The 20,522-nt window shown below is 37.5% G+C and overlaps 1 protein-coding gene across 4 annotated transcripts in view; it reads left to right on the forward strand.

Moving 5' to 3' along the window:
- Nucleotides 1-1,006: 1,006 nt before the first annotated feature.
- The window catches only part of LOC134213315 (protein phosphatase PHLPP-like protein), a 54,688-nt gene continuing 35,172 nt past the window's right edge, over nucleotides 1,007-20,522 (forward strand). The window contains exons 1-4 of one of the 4 annotated variants that reach the window (XM_062692270.1): nucleotides 1,007-1,350; nucleotides 2,010-2,715; nucleotides 12,720-13,011; nucleotides 13,074-13,360. In XM_062692270.1, coding sequence (XP_062548254.1) covers nucleotides 2,167-2,715; nucleotides 12,720-13,011; nucleotides 13,074-13,360 — 1,128 coding nt within the window. In that variant the 5' untranslated portion in view covers nucleotides 1,007-1,350; nucleotides 2,010-2,166. Of the gene's footprint in view, nucleotides 1,351-1,871; nucleotides 2,716-12,719; nucleotides 13,012-13,073; nucleotides 13,361-20,522 lie in introns of those variants that run through there. The other 3 variants (XM_062692271.1, XM_062692268.1, XM_062692269.1) reach the window with 3 other exon arrangements.

Below are 20,522 nucleotides of genomic sequence, written 5' to 3' on the forward strand. Positions count from 1 at the left end.
CGACCTGATACTACACTTCTCCACGAATCATACTGCGATCTGCGTGCACGAAGGCGACGACGGCGACGCTTCTATCAAAGTAGCGTGGCGTCTTTCAGCTTGCAACAGCGCAAACATCGATGATGGTCACTCGGTACCACCTGAAGCATGACGCGTTTTGCTTTGCATTTGAAATTTTTTTTTTCACTTTACCCTTATACTTGCATGCATTGGTAAGGGAGAATGGTACAATGTACACCTTTTCAGTGTTAGCGATGGAGCCATAGTTAACAATATCTGCATTGGTACGCCAATCTGATTGTTACTATAACCCCTATACAAACACCTATGTTCAAATTTTTATTTTCAATTTTTGGTTAGGATTAACTTGCATTATATGTTTGAGTCATTCATTACGAATCGAAAATTAAATAAGGGGTAATTTTTAAATCATACGACACACTATGCCTCTATTCTGCCCCATATTGTTCCACAGATTTTTGTTTTTTCAATTATTTATTCAAGTGAGTTTCATCCCACGGATTCATTAGCGCCCATTCTCCCCTACTTTTGATAGTTTTGCTTTGGCCCTATCTTGGTCATTTGGTTCTCTGCACTTGGTGTACAGCAAGTGTAATATATAGCTTGACGATTGAAACGGTCTTAAGCCACAAACTGGAACGTGAAAGAAATTTACCTAAAATGAACGAAATGGCTAGTGGAAAAAGCCGATTGTCAGAACTGAAAATAAATTGCATGTAGAAGAGAAAATGCATATCGGATAGTACAAACATATTTTAATATAAAGTTAAGAAACTGTGTGCTGATAAGAGATTTTAATTATTAATAACTACTTATGTTGAAACTGTTTGTTTAATTTTCGCTGTGTTGCTGATGAACAGTGTAATTGATGTAATATAATCCTATTAGTTTGCACAAATATACAAGCTACACCTTCTCATAAATTAGGCTAGATATCTGCCACACAACCGCCCAATTCGAACGAGCCCAACTATCCATCGTCCATCGTCGATCGCTGGTGGATGGCACTGCCGGCTGGAAGTTGACTGCTTGTTGGTGATAGTTGTTGACTAGCCGTGGATCGCGCCGGTATTCAGGGCTTCTCCCCAAGTTCCAATACCAATATTCGGTGGAGAGTTCACCGTAGTTGTCGTTGTCTCTGCCGATACTACTGATACAGTTGTTTTTCCAATGTGGACACGGTTGGCGTATTGTTATGCGAGCTTGACATTGTTAAATAGTGGGTGATGCACCGTTTCGTGCGTACCGCGTGATCGGAAATCGAGGGCAGTGGTGAATTTAAACTACGCGCAGTGTGAAGTTCAGTGAAGAGAAGTTCGATGCACTTTGGTATGAGATAACTGGCGTTATTAACTCAGATTTGGTATTTGTTTCGATAGAACAATATGAATGAATATAGAGCTTTGACCAGATTGAGTTGAATCTAGTGTCTGATTTTCTACGCATGAAAAGAAACTAATAGTAAACAACAAGGAATGTGTATGAAAAAAAATGCATTTGAGATGATTTTAGTAAAAGTATGAGTTATTTTGTGGAAATAATTTGTAACAATTATCCTTTGTCGAAATATGATGCAAGACTGAAGTGGAAATGAATTATGACTGTATATGTTTCAAGAATTGTAGTTACAAACTGGTTAATAATAACTCACAGAAAAGAATTCTAAAAAAACGCACCGAAATATTTGTTGTACATGAAATGTTCTTCCTAGTTTTTCAACATATGAATTGCAATTGATATGCAATAGGTGAATATTTTACTCTTAGCCAGTGAACTATAAATAAGTTACTAATTCTGTCTATTCGAAAAGTGCTTCTAGTAACATGACTTCAAAAAGGAGAGTTGAATTACTTTATTTTAAATTGAGATTAAATTGCTGAGAATTGCTCACTACCAACTCTGTGCTATGAAACGGGTATCATTTCACGAAATAAATATTCGCGCATGGTAAGATGTAAACATTAACATCCAATTATAATCCATCGAAGTTTACGTGATCCTTTATAACATGTGTTTGAGAAATAACCAATCAACAAGAAGTGTAGAAGAACCGAAGGAAAAGTGCATATTAAATGTCCGTCTATGAATGATTGAATATTAATCAACTTACAGGAAGTGTCGTCGACAAATAAAAAAACAAAGATCATGGAAATCGTGACTTTCAATGCGGCTAGGCAAGATTTGCTACTGAAATGTGGTGAACCGAAGCCGAAGCAACAAGTGCACACCAATGGGACGCTGCGATCAATAAAGCAGCGAAGAAATGCGAAACTGATCCAGCAACAACAACTGCAGCAACAAGTTCAGAAAGTTCCCAATCGCATCGTGGTGAGTGCGGAGATAAATTATGATAAATCAGCCAGTTCGCGCGATAGTGATAGTAATAATAACAATAACGATAGCAGTATTGCAGTCGTCAAATGTAATGGCAGTGCTATTAGGCTGGGTGGTGCAGCGACTGGTAAAAGTGGTTCCCTTCGGTCGGTTGGCGTCTCCAGTGGGAAACCGGTCAACCTGACGCTATCGAAAATGTCTCTACTGTGGAACACGAGCGGTTGGATACGGGTCTACTGCGGTCCGGATAGAAGTGATGTAAGCTGCGAAGATCCGAGCCGGATGGTGCATGTAATCACGACTGCGACCACGCTGGATGTGGTAAAAGATATGGACCTACCAATGGAGTACACGTTGTGGGTAAGAAATCTTCAATGGCTTTAGGCATGTGGTATGGTGTAAAATAATCTTCGTGGGTAGTTGACTAGATTTGCCAATGGACTGATTTGATCAGTATTGAGCTAAATTGATATGTGATGTAGCTTGACGTAATATGATTGCCGTAATATAAGTTCTATTAATGCGGTTTGTATTTGTTGGACCAAATGTGTTTGAGGATGCATGACGAAGCAAGAGTTGAATTATATTGCAACTTGCAACAGTTATGTACTTGCTCCGGAGACGAGCCAGCCTAGGGCTGAAAGTCTCCTTAATAAAGACTGCGGCTGATGATGCTTAAATTAATAATATTCTAGACCAACATTTGAAAAGGGCGTAACAGCCAAAATTTATTCCTTCTGATTCTTCGTCCACGTATATAGCTATATAATATGATAGATAATAGATGGAAGAAGGACTAAATTTTGGCTGTTACGCCCTTTTCAAATGTTGGTCTAGAATTAATGAGATGAGTGTATTATTTCTACGTGAAGTTAAAGCGCGCAAAATTGTACTTACTTATGGGTCCTGTACACCTCGACTGGTGTAAAGGGCCGACTTGAAAGATCTACATCCTGGGCGATGACCAGCTATCGCCTAAGCCACTTGCCAAGTATGAATTTTGGTCGAATCTCTGGGTCTGCCTCTGCTGCGTTGTCCGACTGGGTTTCAGTCTAGTGCTTGGTTGCAGATTTCAATTCCGCCCCTACATAAGCTGTGACCCAGCCTCACCTCCGCTCCCGAAATTCAGTTACTATCGGCCTCTAGTGACAACGACAATGGAGCTCGTTGACTGAGATCCAGTTGTGAGGCCACCAGGCACGAATTATGTACCGCATGCATCTGTTGATGAACATCTGCAGCTGTTGTGTGTTCTCCACTGATACACACCATGTTTTGCTAACGTATAACCGCACAGATTTCACGTTGGATCTGCCTGTTTCTCCAGAAATGTTCTAAACTCCAGCCCTTGCTCTTATGTCAATCTTGGTACTGCCGTCTGACGCCATTTGGCTACCAAGATTTATGAAGCTTTCAACTTTCTCCATTGATTTCCCAGCTACTGTGAAACTGGAAGGGATCGCCGTGTTAACATTCAACAATTGGTTTTGTTGACGTTGATGACTACCGGTCGAATAAAATCGCTCGGCAAGGTCGTAGAGCTCACTCTGCATATCAGAAGTGCAACGTCATCAGCCAATTCGAAGTCGTTTAGGTGCTCCATGGTTATAGGCAGCCATAACAGCCCGCGGTTTGGTTCCTTTTTGGAGTCCGCCACTAATCCTAGAAATGAAGCCACCTATGTCAACCAATTAACGTTACCCTGGATTTTGACTGCGCATTGTTCTTTTCACGCGCCTAGATCTAGGTCTAGGCCTAGGTCTTAGGCTCCGATGACTTAAACGAGCCCTTTGAACTTTTTTGTATCAATTTAAAACTAGATTCAGTTATATATGAATTACTGCAACAAAAACAGTATCCCTAGCAGCACACATGTTTCTCATTGGTTTCTGCAACTGATATGCGACCAGATTCAGTCACAATAAAGTTGCTGTAACCATTTTTGTCTGACTTGTGTTGCTCGGGATGAATCTATTAGGGTCTACTAGGGATAGAGTTCTTACCTGGACCCCTCACAAACTCAACTGGGCAGCATCCTACTTAAGGCAAGCAACAGCTCGCCATTGTGCGTTCGCCGGATGATGTTGACGTCCGTTTCTAGACCAGACAGACCACTCGTGATCACCCCTGACCCCATCAAGAGTTCCGCGTAACCCTTACCATCAGCATTGACAATAATTGCTTCGCTGTTGTCTCTTTATAGGAGCGTCTGTGCACTTACGAGCACCACGTTTGGGGACCATTGCTTGTTATCTATTAATAGCTGTTTTGCAAACTCTGCTTCTAATTAGCCACTACGACTAGGTCACAGAGGGTAAGCACAACCTATCTAAAGTCCTGGCTGTAGTTTGAGCGGTTATTCAAAAAGAATACGATCATATCTGTGGCCACATACATCTTTTCGCGCCCTTTTTCTTATCGTGGCCCCCCTTGATGACCTCCATTAAGTATAGCAGTTCCGTCTAACTTGCCATCGAGGGGCACCTCCTCCAACTTATTATTGGGCTTTCAGTATGAGTGAAAGTCTTTTGAAAAATGAATGAAATGTGAATAAAAACGTTTGTCGTTCGGCTTGAAAACGTTAGTTTCTTAACTAATAATACGACTGGCAGTGTTGTAAAATGTCAAATCTCGTTTCTTATGAATAATCTATAACGCTTGAGTGGTCTTATGTTTTTGTCCACAGGTACATTCTTCTAAATATAAAATTAAAGGATAGAGAATTAACCCTCTAGTGCCCAAGACCACCTTTAGGCGGGGTATTTTGATTATTTTTTGTAATTTTGAATTAATACGGATTTGGAAAAGTTTTTGATATTGATCAATAATATTTAATGCATGTTTAAATGTGGTTCAAAGTTAGTTTCCAAAGTTCTACACATTTATAAAAAATATTGAAAATTTAGTAATATTTTGTTTTTCTGTGTTTTCGCTAGTATACAAAACTATATAGAGTGAAATATTTATAGTTTAGAATTTTTCTTCAACTAACCTTATTCAATAGAAGGTTATAGTTGTGAATGTTACTCTCTAAATTATTTATCCAACTTGTTACACGGAAAATAAAAAAATAACACTGAAAATTTCAAAATAGCAGTAAGTTAGCATTGAATGAGAATTTTCAAACTCCAAATATGTTGAAAAATCAAAAAAGATTAATCGATTCAAGAAATTATTTGATTGGATAGAAAACTTAAAATCAAAATTCTAAAAAAATAAAGTGTGAAATTGACAAAATCGCGAAATAATTTTTTTTAATGCCCGAACCGTGTTGAGCGAAAACAAAAATTTGGGTTGTAGAGGGTTAAATCTCTCCAAAACGTCTCGTGTCATTTGACATAATGTCATTTGAATGACATTTTGCATCTCATAGTTCCGATTATTTGTTTAGAGCAATATCCTTTTAGACACAATTATAGGAACATTTAAGCGCTATAAGTTTGTCAAACAGCAAAGACAGCAAAGAGTTTTGAAAATTCAACGACGTGTAAAATTGTAACTCTTTCCAACAAACGAATTAACATTCGATATTTAATTGAATTTGTTTGATTTTACAAACAAGCACAGTTTAATTTTTTTTTTAATTTAAAAGAATAGTAAGCAGAGCCGTAGTGTAGCGTCTCGGCGCCCTAGGCGAAATTTTTAAAGGGCGCTCCTCAAAAAGCGCAATAAACGCAGGGAGATTTTAAACCAATTATTTGCATGGCGTATTCAATAATTTTTTTTGAATTCCTTAAGGCTCTATAATAGGGTGGCTCAAATTAGTATGGGAAAAACTTTGTTCAATTTTTTTGATGGGCCGCCGTCTTATTCGGTTCTATTTGATGCCCTGATGCTCTGGACAAAATTTCAGCCAAATCGGTCAACGTTTGGGCGGTGCTAAACTCATTGAAAGTTTATATGGAAAAATGTATGCAGAAACATCCAAAAACAGTAAATTCCAGCTAGACTACACAACATACGATGAAGAACTATGATACTCATTCAGATCTTGGAGAATTTAATACAGAATGTTATGCAGAAAACCGCGAGAAGATTCGAGTTTGCTCGGCTAAGTTATTAGCATTTCTCTGCAGTGAGGTTTGAGCAAATTTCGTTTCTTTTACCTTTGAAAAGAAATAAATTCACCCCTACAACACTCCAGTAAAATGCTAATATCTTTGCGTAATAAACTCTAATCTTCTCGCGGTTTTCAGCATAACATTCTGTATTTTATTTTACAAGAACTGAATGAGTATCATGGTTCTTGATCGTAAATTGTGCCGTCCAACTGCAAATCACTGTTTTTGGATGTTTCTGCATACATTTTTCCATATAAACTTTCAACGAGTTTAGCACTGCCCAAACGTTGACCGATTTGGCTGAAATTTTGTCCAGAGCATCAGGGCATCAAATAGAACCGAATAAGAGGGCGGCCCATAAAAAAAATGAAAAAGTGTTTTTTGAGCCACCCTACTCTATAACCATGATTTGATTCAATATAAAGGTAATAAGTAAGGTTTACTAAAAGATTAGAAGCCATAAAATTCCTACAAATCCATTGACAGTTTCATGAATTTTTGAATTCAATAAACCTATGCAAATATCTACTTGACTGCGCGGATTCTCGACAAAAAAGTCCGATTTCGAACTTACTTGTTGTGAATTCACGCACTAGTGGACTTAGTTATGCCAATAAAATTTGTGCTGTTTGGTGCTTGGAGCGCTATCGAACCTAGACGAACAAAAACCCCTACTTTGGAGTGGATTGGGTGAACTTCAGGATCGCCATATTGATTAGGAAAAATCCAACTCTAGAGTGGCTAGATCGGTGGTTTGAAAGAACAGGATTTTCAATGAAATTCAACTCTGGAGTGAATTGGTAGATGGTCGGATTAATGAAGACCTAGTCGTATCAAGAAAAACCTAAGTCTGGAGTGGGTTGACAAATGGCCAGAATAATCTTCGGTCTGTTGGTAGTTAGTGGCACTGTTGGAATTGCTTGGAACAATGAATTTCAACTTTGAAGTTAGTCAGTCGCCATCATTATTGAAATCTCTAGATGCAGATTCTTGTATCCAGTATGCTGTTAGATGAGTGACGTCATTTCAAATACTCATCCTCGTTTAAAGCTTAAGCAGTTCGGAGACGAGCCAGCCTCTGGCTGAAGGTCTCCCTAATAAAGACACAAAAAAAAGCTTAAGCAGTTTATTTAGACCCAAGAAAAAAAATGTTATCAATGCTCATCATCATCTTCGCTTCGTCTTTTCACCATTGACCTCATGCTAGTTTCTGGTTTAAGGCCTGAAAACGATCGCATTCGATTCAGTGACATTTCCGATTCCAAATGTCACTGAATCGAATGCGATCGTTTTCAGACCTTAAATAGTTTTTCTGCGTAAAATGAGTAATTTTATCTCAAATTCACACAAAATCCATATAACCACTTCCGAGTATACGTTTTCCACAGTCTACTCTGTGTTTTGTCTTTAGCGTATTGAAAAGTCCCCTTCTAGGGCTCCTCCCCAGAAGCCTGTTCCGTACTCTGCCATTTGTATTTCCTGTTCTATCTTTTTTTTTTACTTCCTATTCTGTCAAATAAATGCAGTAAAAGACAGTGAAAGCGATGGGCTTAAATCTCCTAAATTGAGGGAAACGTGCCCCCTGAGTCGACCTTCTGATACGTGTATCAGTTATTAACAGAAAAACGAGCAATGGGTAATGTTTTCAACATAACCGCGAGTAGACGTAGAACTTGTATAAACGTAACGTACCGTCAAATGGGGGGAAGATGATCATTGAGACGAAGATGATCATTTGATGTGTCAGTCAAAAGTGCTTAATTTTTTTTATGAAACGGTAGTCAACAATATTATTCGTTCAAGTAATGTAACGGCTAGGTAGAAAATCCAACTTTTTCAATTATAGTCATGAAAATGTGTTTTGTGGAAGAAAGAGAGAGATAGTCATAAATGACGCTATTTTTGTTTCAAATATTGACTTCGTAGACTTCTTTACGTAGTAAATTTAACATTCATACAAATAACCTAGTGTATTTTGACGGCTAGGTCAAAATGAATTTAGTAGAGCTGTCTTGATCAACTTCACCCCAAACCAGATTACTCGAATATGTGTGATAATTTAATTTCTTCTTTTAATAAACGCGAACGCATTTCAGAAAACTAAAGTTGTTGATTATTGCAACGTATTGCAGTACATTTTTTGAAAATATTTGTTTTGATTTAAAATGTAAACACACATTGTTATTGCATGTTTTGTCTAAAACATGATCATCTTCCCCCCAGATGACGGTATCGCGAGAAACTTTTTTCGCAAGCTGTCATGATAGAGAACTGATTCGGGATGCTATACCCCATGATAAATTTCTTTTAGAAAGCTCCAAATGTGGGGAGCACTGGCTCTGATGATGCATTTCAACTTGTTCTACACAGCTGTGCAGTAACCAAAGAAAGAAGCGAAAACAAAGCGAAAATCTGCATTATTCTGTGGGAGCTGCCTATCCGATTCTGTTTTTTCGCACTTGTATACAAGTTTGATAAATTTGTTATCATGGCTTGTTATGATTCGGAACAGTTTTTGCCTCTCTTTTATCGTTGTTCGTTATCTCTTGAGAGCAAATTCTGCAAACCCTGAATTTAATACATATTTAGAATACCTTTGTTTCTAACTATTAAACCCTTATTTACTCAAGCAAATGTAGGGCATTTATATATTTTTTTTATTAATGATAGTATTTGAAGTTTAAAAATTCTATTTATAAAAATTTCAGACTTGGGCAAAATGTGCTATTTTAGGGGAACTGTCCAGTTTTCCAAGAAATACAACACCAATTTCGTTACTTCTTTTTTCTAACATGCGTGCTTACTGCTGAAAAAAATTCACAACAATAAGAAACAAGTCAAGGAGCAGTAACCCTATACTAAAATAGAGGAGGTACTGCTAATACGTCAATGAAAAATTATTCAATATTTTGATTGCAAACTTCACGTCAAGCCTACACGGACAGATAAATCAACCCAAACTTTGAGTTCAATATACGCACTATTGAGAATATCGCAGAAAAATTTTACCCAAATTTGGGTAGTTTTCCCTTTCTTTCCCATGATTGCTATCAAAACTAGAGCAAGATGCAAACACCTCATCGAGGTTGCTCAGCCCAATAACCCAAATTTGAGTAAATTCAATATTCTCTATTTTGGGTTGATCAAGGTCCGCTTTGGATAAATTAAACTCAGCTTTGGGTAAATTGTTTACATGGGATTAAAGGCAAACTACCTAGTGCCAGAAAAGTAATTTTCCTCAAATTTGGGTTATTGGCCCAAACCACGGTTTTGAGTGCAAACAACCCACTTTTGGGTAGTTTTGGTTTTCAGTGTACGTCAAGTTTAATAATACAATTTCTCAGAAAAAGCAAAACAAAGAATAAGATAAAGTTTATTTAAATATTCTTTTGGAAATTATTTTTTGCGAACTTTTTTAAAACATTTACAAGTAATACAGCGAAATTTTCTAATCTAAAATGGATATTAACACTATTGCTGATTGTGCATCTTTAATTGCTAATGCCTTCTGCAAACAAATGAAAGTAATTATTTTTTTCGAATTTTTATTTTTATCGGTGTAGTTGATTTTGTTTGCTGGGGAATCAGAACTGTTATAGTATATCCATGTTTTAATATACGTGTCGTTTAGTACCAAGCACAACTTAACATATAGTCTGTCATATGACATGACTCGTACCCATCCCAGGATCATGTGGATTTTGAAACCAATCAGCTGGATGAGCAGACCAAATCTCTCTATTTATATTCTTTTTCATCCACCACCGCTGCCCTCGCTGCCTCAGCCATCATCGGTCTCTAGCCGTGAACTCCGAGCGATACGATGGGCGATTCGCGAAGTCGAAGCAAAATTCTTCACACAAACAATGACAGTTCTATATGGGTTTTTACAGTAGAGCAACAGAGAGGAGGAGATGACGGCCATGTTTTACTCAAACTCTGGCAGATAGCATTGGGATTTCCAATGGAAGAGCAGAATTTGCTTCGACTTCCCAACCGACACCACTGCATCCGACCATCATCAAGCACAGAACGACAAAAAAATGCGCACTTCTTTCATGCATATTCGCAGACCCACCAATTCTACCGCTGGTGACTGCATGCTGTCGCTGTGTAGGTAAACACAGCGAACGAACGAACGGAAAGGAAAATGCGCGAGCAAAAAGCACGTCAGTACGCGCTGCTGTCACAAATTGTAATGACTCGCACACGGCAGACACTGCTTCTTACATACACAAAGAAAATTTTCCGATAGACCCGAATGCCCGTGACATACCGCATTCTGATGTCCGTGTTAGGAATGCACGGGATTGGTTACATATAAATTTTTTACTGGATTTTACATGAATTGAAATTTTCAATAGCTTATCGTTAATAATGTAAAGTTTCAACGAAATAGACAAATTGCTAGAGAGTGTCCGAGTCGATTGATATATAAATCTTAAAAATCCATCGAAAGATAAAGGCGCTAGTAACGTTAAAAATCTTCCCTTCCAGCGTAATGCTCTCGATTTCCAAAAATCTAAATGACACCCAGTATAGTACAGAAAGACGTAAGTCCTACGTCAAAAGGCTCTCTGGATACTAGTCAAACAGTTTACGGGATCGTTGCTTATGAAGGAAATAGTCTTGTCCTGGTCGCTTGAATCTGAATCATTTTGAACCAATGAATTTGAGAATCATTTTTAATCATTTCCTGTAGCGACATTCTTGATTTTGGCGCCCCCCTGAGGCCTGGCGCCCTTGGCGGGGGCCAACCTGGCCAACCACACGCTACGGCGCTGATAGTAAGATCTGATGAATGTAGCGCTCAATTACATGCTTTAATTATGTGCATGAAAATATATTTATAACCACAACATGTTTTTATCTGAGTAGAGTAAACGATGAAAATAGTTCTCGGCAAGCCTCGGGCTGAAAGTCTCCTTAATAAAGACACAAAAAAAAAAAAAGTTCTCGGCAGATTAAAAACTGAATACCAATGGCATTTTACAACACTGATTACTGTTATTTACTTTTGTTTTTAGTGCCAATGCATTGGCAATTGCAATGGGTCGTTGTGATCATTGCTTTCCGAAGTTGAAGTAAATCAATGTTCAGAAAAAATGAAACCTTGGAAAAGTGCATTAAGTTGAGCAAGTTTTCTTTTATTTTGAAAATTAAGATGTTCATAACTGTAGGTTATTGCGACTGGTATAATGGATATCTTGACTTTGGCTTTCTCAGTCTGATTTAATTAGATGGCTAGTTTCGCATAGCCCGACGTTTCGTCACGTCACGAATTTATGAGGCCTGTTGTCGGGTAGCGGTGGTGTGGTAGACGTGTACTTGGTAGAAGAATCCGATAGCATTCAAATTCTAATTGTAAAAATTTAATCCTATTAGAATTCACTTTGATACTTTCCAATTGCCCTAGTACTTCTAATTCTCTCATCACTCATCACTTACCAAAGATAATATAGATAGATAATATATACCTTCTTACTAGACAATATTCCATCCTGAGACGATTGTGGAGATGCAGAGGTATACTCGGTCTCTAGTATCAACGAAAGTCAAACTAAAAATCCTTCCTTCAGAAAAAATATTTGAAGCTCTTTTAGTGGAATGTATTCAACCGTCTAAGAAGAGTTTAGTACTTTCCATTTAATTCCACTACGTTTTGTTATCTTTGCTGATACGTATGTCGACCTCAACTGTGAGGCCATCTTCAGTGTCCCGTACTTGATTCGTCTTCCTTCCTTTCCTTGATGACCGGAAGAACGTGGCCGGCGCCGTTATTGACTTAGTAAAATGCAATGAATGTCTGAAATTTGTACATTGAAAATGATAGCTAAATCCCAGGCTCCATTCAATTGGTTCCATGTGCAATTTTGCAGGTTCTAGTCAATCATGGATTCATGTTCATCTATCAAATTTATAACACATGTTCTCTATCATGCGGAGACGAGTGTAACATTGAAATAAGGGAGGGGAATGCATGGATTGATTTTATTTGGGAATTTGGGTTTTTTGAATAGTTCCTTATGGAAGGAATTCTAAAATTCTGAAGGAATTCTTAGAGTAACAATGTGAAGAATTTCAAGTAGAAATAATCTCTCAAAAAAGTTTGAAAAATTATTTCCAGGGTGATTTTTAGATTTTTATTAGACTAGCCTTGGAATAAAACGGCATAATGATTTTTTTTGAAGCTCGTGTTGCATTGTGGAGAAATTTATAGTGCTCATGATATACATTATTGGAAACACGTAGCTATATAAATAAAAATATCTACACAATAATAAATAAGCATCTTTTGTTTAGGTTCAAATTGGTGGCTCCAAAACTCGTCGACTCGAAGAAAACGAATATCCACTTTTGGTTCAGGAAGAATTCCTCAAATCTCTCGGATATCAGGATGAGTCCCGACGGGCTCGACTGGGCATCGATCCGGAATTGAAACATTTGATACGCTTTCATATCGGTCCTTCGGAGATTCCTATGTGCAAAGGTGTCTTGCGTTCCGGTTCCGTAGAGATTCTCAAGGGATTGGTGTTTCCCCAGTGGAGAAGGCGCTATTTGTCGATAATTGGAAGCAAATTAGTTGTCTTCCCAGGTGAGTCGACACTGAACTCTGAATGACTCAAGTTTAATTAATCTCCTATTTACTGCTTCTAGCTGGTTCGTCAATGACTCCGGAAGTATACGAATTGTCGGGAGCGGACATCTACGAACACACACCCGGTTACAACCGACTGATCATAAAAATAGTGCCAAAGCCAATCGATAATAGTAGTGGAATAAGTGCAAAGGAAAACTTGAATAGGTTCATGGACAGTACCAGTACGACTCATCTCTACAATAGTGCTGCCAGTGTCAACTCACTCAACGACCGCGAGACAGTGTTGTTTTTGGGCTTCGAAGAATCCTGGGAACGTGATCAGTGGAGTGACTGGCTGTCTGAGGTAAGAACGGTCATGGTTTCGACGATGCAATATAAGAAACGTGTGTGTGTGCGCGCAAATTTCCATTTAATTTGTCTGATGGAATGGAAATGGTGCATTGAGCCAACTGTTTGGTCTTTGGAAAGAAACGATTTCCACCGAGCTCAATCAGTCCATCGGTGATGCGGTTTCCTAAGGAAATCACTCATGCATTACTGACCAGGTAGCTCCATTTGGTTTATGCAGCGAATAGCACAAGTAGAGGAGGGTTTTCGTGTCTTAGATCGAGCCGGGCCGATTAGAGTGTCCATCATTCACGCTGAGAAACGTTAAAAGCGACCAACACTAGTTTGCTGTCGTAATAAGCACGCGTTGTCCTCTATGGAGAGTGAAAACATTGGTGGACTTACTGAATTTTTTCGAGTGTTACAAAATTCTTTAAGTGTTTCGTCATTTGGAACGATGTAATAAATTAAAGCGAAGTTAAATCTTTAAATATACAAAAGGAGTCAAATCGAGTTAAATTTATAATATTATGGTAATTTCAATTCACATCTTAAATCATGTTATATAGAGGGATTATGTAAAGGGTAACAATGTACCTTATACCTAAATGCTCCCCAATGAATGTGCGTCTTTTGAAACAAATTTCATTTTCTGTTTGTTGCAGTTGATCACAGTAGTCGGTGCTAAAGACTATTGGTCATTAGCAAATAAAATTGAATTTGAATTATTTCCCTATTTATTGTAATTATTATCAAACTATGTTACGTAAGTTCTTCTTCAATATTAATACTTTGATACTGCTGCTTCGCAGCTTAGTGTTTATTAAGAACTCTCACAGTTATCAACCGCGATGCTTTTTAGTTATTCGTACATCATGAGAGTAATCGAATATATCTAGCCTCCTCCGCTAGATTTGTTGCCGTGCATCTGAGGCTGAGGATGGCCACTTGCTTTCATAATGATGACCCCCAATATGTTTCTGTGGAAACCAAATCCTACGATTCATCCATCAATGGTCATGCTATTGCTATCGTTAGATATCAGAAAATAGAAATTAAATTTCAGAGCATTAGTGGAACATCTTCACTTGTCACATCACGAGCTAATTAGTTAGTTGTCTTATGACAAGTGAAGTTAACGAACTGCCAAGAGTGTCTCTTACAAACATAACGACCACGAACGTAGTCAATCACGCATTGATTCAATTTCACTAACTACCGTTTTGGCCGTGAATGGCATCGTGTCGTTCCGCCTTACTGCGCCCTGCAAGCTCTCGAATGTCCGCATATAAAGTTTTAGCGCCAAAACTAGACTTAAGAGACTGAGACGAACACATAGGACCTAGGTTGGGCTTGATTCAACTGAAAGATGATGACGATAATGACGAAAATATATCTGGCTGAAGGAAGCGCTGGTACTCATGGCAATCGTCAGATGCACAGCTAACAAACCGTAAAAAAATTGCGAAATAATATGTCACGTACCATGGGTTTGATGATGACGATTTGCCTATTGCACATTGAGATGATAGATTTGGATAAAATGTGTTTTTTTTTGCATTGGTGTGTGGACCTTGAAAATATTTTCCCAATTCGGAAATTTGGTAAGCATAAATAGAGATCATCCGTTTGTTATTCGGAAGTGTACGAGCAGTATACAACCTATGGTCTTCATGTTGCTATGCCTTCATGTGATCATAAATTTGTTTGTTGCCTCAAGGAAGTTTTGTTCTCTATTACCAATGAAATTCTGATGTCCTTCCTTTTTCTGGGATAATTAAATTAATAGCAATAAAGCGAATCAACCAGTTACAATAGCTTCTGTATTCAAATCATTGCATATAATGACAATCGATCATCAATTCTTGTACCTACATATTTGCAAATCAGCGGTGATGGTGGCTTTTTCGAACATTATAAAAAGAATATGTCGATCATAATTTTTTATTCCTTTTTCAATAGGGAACAATAGTGAAACAGGGTTCCCCGCCTAAAACAACCCGTTTGCGTTCAAATTCTTAATTCACTGGAAGATAATTTTCTCATTCTTTCTCTCATGTATGTAATTAAAAATTAAGAGAGGTGCACCTGGATTAGGATAATTTGGCACGATGCCGTTTGGCCGAAATGGTCATTTGGCATAACGCCATTTTGTGAGTGGAAAGCAGTGAGAAGTACGATGTGAGTTCGGAGTGGCGTGATGTGAGCAGAAACAAGTGTGAAGTAAGAAATGAGATGTTTGTAGTAGGTAATAAGTATAGTAGTGAAAAGTAAGAAATGAGAAGTTAGAAATGAGTTGTGATAGATTAGAAGCAAGAAGCGAGTAGTGGGAGAAACAGATACAAGAAGATTTAAATGTGAAATGATAATTAGGAAGTGAGAAGCAAGAGGTTGAGAAGTGAGTGTTGAGATATAAGATAGAAAGAAAAATGAGAAGTACAAAGCAAGAAGGAATTAAAAAGAAAGAATGAAGAAGGAAGAATGAAGAAAAAAGAATGAAGAAGAAAGAATGAAGAAGGAAGAAGGAAGAAGGAAGAAGGAAGAAGGAAGAAAGAAGAAGGAAGAAGGAAGAAGGGAGAAGGAAGGAGGAAGAAGGAAGAAGGAAGAAGGAAGAAGGAAGAAGGAAGAAGGAAGAAGGAAGAAGGAAGAACGAAGAAGGAAGAAAAAAGAATGAAAAAGGAAGAAGGAAGAAAGTAGAAAGAAGAAGAAAGAAGAAAGAAATGAGAAGGATGATGAAAATGGAAAACGAAAGAAGGAATAAGGAAGAAGAAAGAAGCAAGAAGGAAGAAGTGATGAAAAAGTGTAAAAGAAGAAGGAAATTGGACAAAAAACAAATAAGAAAAAAGAAGGAGAAGGTGAAGAAGGTAGAAATAAGAAGAAAACCCAGAATAATGCACCTAACGGTGATGGTGCCTTTCTCGTGTCTTATAAAGCAAGAAACACATAAGAGCAACAAGAAAAGCCCATAAGAGAGTTCAAAATAGCACTTTAGGGAGATAGATTCAGTTATTACCATCGATTTGCATTTATGAACGCAAACATTTGAATGCATTGCAGCAGTTTTCGAAAAAAAAATAAAAAGAAGGAAGAAGGAAGAAGGAAGAAGGAAGAAGGAAGAAGGAAGAAGGAAGAAGGAAGAAGGAAGAAGGAAGAAGGCAGAAGGAAGAAGGAAGATGGAAGAAGGAAAAAATAAGAAGGGAGAAGGAAGAAGGAAGAAGGAAGAAGGAAGAAACAAATAAGAAAAAAGAAGGAGAAGGTGGAAATAAGAAGAAAACTCAGAATAATCCACCTAGCGGTGATGGTGCCTTTCTCGTGTTTTATAAAGCAAGAAACAGCAGCAGTTTTCGAAAAAAAATAAGTTCTATTTTGTAAATTGTGTTTCCAAGGGGGGAACCCTTGGGAAAAATGGGGAAAAAACTATGTTTTTTTTCAATACCTCCGGAACGCAATGGCCGATTGGGCCAATTTCCTATAGCGAAGGATTCCGCGTCGAATGCAATCTGTTGCAAGCAAATCGAATAAGGCTAAGTACAAAAAAGTGCGTTTTTTTGCATACACACACACATATACTGTACACACATACAGACATCACCTCAATTCGTCGTGCTGAGTCGATTGATACATAACACTATGGGTCTTCGAGCCTTCTATCAAAAGTTCGGTTTTGGGGTGATCTTATAGCCTTTACGTATACTTAGTATACGCGGAAGGCAAAAAAGAAGAATTAAGAAAGATGAAACATTTCACTTTTCACTTCTCACTCTTCATATTTCTTATTTCTCACTTCTCACTCTCACATCTTACTCTCACATCTTACTCTCACATCTCACTCTCACATCTCACTCTCCCATCTCTCTCTCACATCTCACTCTCACATCTCACTCTTCACTTATCGCTTCTTACTTCTCAGTTTTTACTTCCTTTCTCACTTCTTACTTCTCACTTCTCACTTCTTACTTCTAACTTTTCACTCTTCATTTCTGACTCTTACTTCTTACATCTCACTACTTACTTCTTACACCTCACTTTTCACTTTTCCCTTCTCAATTCAAACTTCTCATTTCTCACTTATCACTTTTCATTTCTCACTTCTCACTCCTCACTTATCACTTCTCGATTCTCTTTTCTCACTACTCACTTCCCACTTCTCACGTTTCACTTTGTAACTTCTTGTAACTTCTCGTTCTTTCGTCTACTCTACTTACTTCTCATTTTTCACTTCTCACTTTCCACTTCCCACTCTTAAAACTCTCACTTCTCACATCTCACTTTTTGTTTCTTTCTCTGCTTCCTTTCAAATGCTTTCGACTGTTGTGCTCAATTTTGTTTGACTATTATCGGCTCTTTCAGTCTTATAAAGCAGCTAAAACGTCCTATTATAGGAAAATAGATGCAATAACGTTTTAGCTGCTTTATGAGACTGAAAGGCCAATAATAGTCAAACAAAACTTCTTCTTCTTCTCAATTCACTCCCTACTTCTTACCTCTTATTTCTTATGTGGAGTGAGAAATGTCTCATTTCTCACTTTTCGCAAAGCTTTTCGAAATTCTCACTACTCACTGCTCATTTCTCATTTTCCACTCGCAATCTGGAGGATTTTTTTCAACTATCCGGCCAAATGGCGTTTGGCTAAACGGCATTCGGCCAATTGACCCGACACCATGCATCTACGCAACAGTTGATGTTCCGTGAAAGAAGCCAAATTTGAGTTTTTCCACCATAGTCCCTGTTGAGTAAAAATAACATAAATTTAACTTGATTAAACCTACTTCTTTTTCTTCTTCAATGGCTCTACATTTCAACTGGAGATTGGCCTGCTTTTCAACTTAGTATTCTATTAGCATTTCCTCAGTTATTAATTGAAAACTTTTCTATGCCTGCCATTGCATGAGTATGTATCTTATGTGGCAAGTACAATGGATACTAGAGTGATTCAAATTTTGACTTTTTTGCTCCCCTATGCTTAAACGATGGCATTTGCCATTTTAATAATCGTCCTAAACTTTTAGCTTATTTGGATGTAATTTGGCTGAGCACAAGCAGTTTAAAGCTTGTATGAAAATTACTATGAAAACAGTAACTTTTGTGAAAAACCGTTCCCCATCATTGCCCATTAAGCTCTAAAAATGTATGAATACGTTAGCAACATAGAAAATTTAACAAGGGAAAATATCGTCGTTGTTGCTAAACGATTTGATGCTGGCAACAAAAGTTATTAGGGAAATACTGAATTGTGGGAAATTCATTTTAACACGTAAAAGAATAACATCAATATCAATAATGAGCACTTCTGTTTTCTTTATAGTTTTGCTCACAATAGTCAGAATGCTTCGCAACAACAACTGACTTTCAGCTTAGGATCTATTCTATGATAGCGATGCGTTACATATATTCAAATAGATTCTAGGCTGCCTCACGAAACGATTCTTTACATAAGTGGCAATTCTCATAGTAATTTTCATATATCCTTTAAACGGCACGTGCACAACCAAATTACATCCAAATCAGCTAAAAATTTGGGAGGACTATTAAAATAGCAAAAACAATCGTTTAAGGATAGGGGAGCGAAAAAGTCAAAATTTGAATCACTCTAATGGATACACTATGCACAGGGTATTGAGAATGTTTCCAACCCGAGAACATCTTACATCGGACTAAGAATCGAGCTCGCTATCTCCTGATATAGCTCGGAGGTAAAGGCAACGTATTCCCCTTTTTTTTGCAATATATTTTTTTAATGCGAATAACCTAAAAGCGAGTCGATTTGTTGAAAGACAACATTGTTTTTTTTTTGTCAACGAAGTACTCGAGCAGCACAAGTCAGACTAAAAAAATTACAGCTACTTGATTGTGATAGAATCTGGTCACATATGAGTTGCAGTAACATATGTGAAACATGTGCTGCTAGGGTTCGAAACAAAATCATCCACAGATTGATAATGGTATTCAAATTACATTGATCAGTGTACGAACAGCCACTGTTTAAATACAACAAATTATTGTGAGTTGTGAGTTCTTTTTCAAAATGTTTTTTTGAAGAACAATTTTCACGTACATGGAAAATGCAATCATTTGTTCTAGTAGTTCTGTTCTGACACAAAGCATATTTTCTATTTTTTCTCTTTATGGCACAATTCTTAAACTGTTAATTAATACGTTAATACGCATTGTGTTTTTGAAATTTTGAAAACTATAGGTATATATATATATATATATATATATATACTATTTTATAGGTTTTTGATTAGCATTTTTACTCAAAAGGAATAGAATTAAGTTGCCGCTAAGTTGCGAAGGGCGACGGAGGTCCTTCGTAGCTTAGTTGGTTAAAAGCACCAATCTAGCGTACTCATGGCCGTGGGTTCGAGTCCCATCGAAAGAAAGTAGTTACCTCCAATACATTTTTCAAATCATAATCTTCCAAATAATAAAAATATTCACATCTGAGTTTTCAGAATATGATGTTTTTGCGAATCGATTTAAACAATCATTTGTTTTCAGTGTAGGACTGAATTTGGATTTTTAAAAAATATTTTTAAACGAAAATTTGACTAGTTTTGTGATAGTCACCCACGGTACAAATTTAAAAGAGTGCAGTTGAAATGCAGTGTGTACATGAATGTCCGCTGAAAGACCAATAGAATGGATTGCAATCCTAATGTTTTGTAACACTAGCGAACAGTTCGTTTGGCCACACTCACCGTCGTCTTGGTCGCATGGGATCTAGGTACAGTATCTAAAGATGGAACAAACTCGCTACGCTTGAAAGACGATAAACTTGTGCTTTTAATGGGCAGAATATAGAGTTGTGTATGAGGAGTCATACTTGGGGTCACGCACGCTGAGCCAAGCACAATGGATAATTTCACCTTCCTTCCAAAGAAAGGGAAACCCGTAGATATAACTTTATTAACATTAATTGATGTTCTTTCTTATTCTTTTCTATGGTTATAGTAAGGGGTTTGATGATGATTTTGTTTAACTACCGATCATATTCATACAGGATGGAATGAGATCAGTGGTAACGAGGTTCGTTTTGTAAGAGTGACTGGTTCAAAACTTGTAGATTTCATAATTACACAAAGAAAAATCACCCAAGCGAGAATCTGCATTTGAACAGAAAAGTAATAAATTATCAACCACCATATATGCATATGAAGATAGCCAAGTTGGATCG

The sequence above is a fragment of the Armigeres subalbatus genome, chromosome 2 (assembly GCF_024139115.2).
Source record: "Armigeres subalbatus isolate Guangzhou_Male chromosome 2, GZ_Asu_2, whole genome shotgun sequence".
Lineage (NCBI taxonomy): Eukaryota > Metazoa > Arthropoda > Insecta > Diptera > Culicidae > Armigeres > Armigeres subalbatus.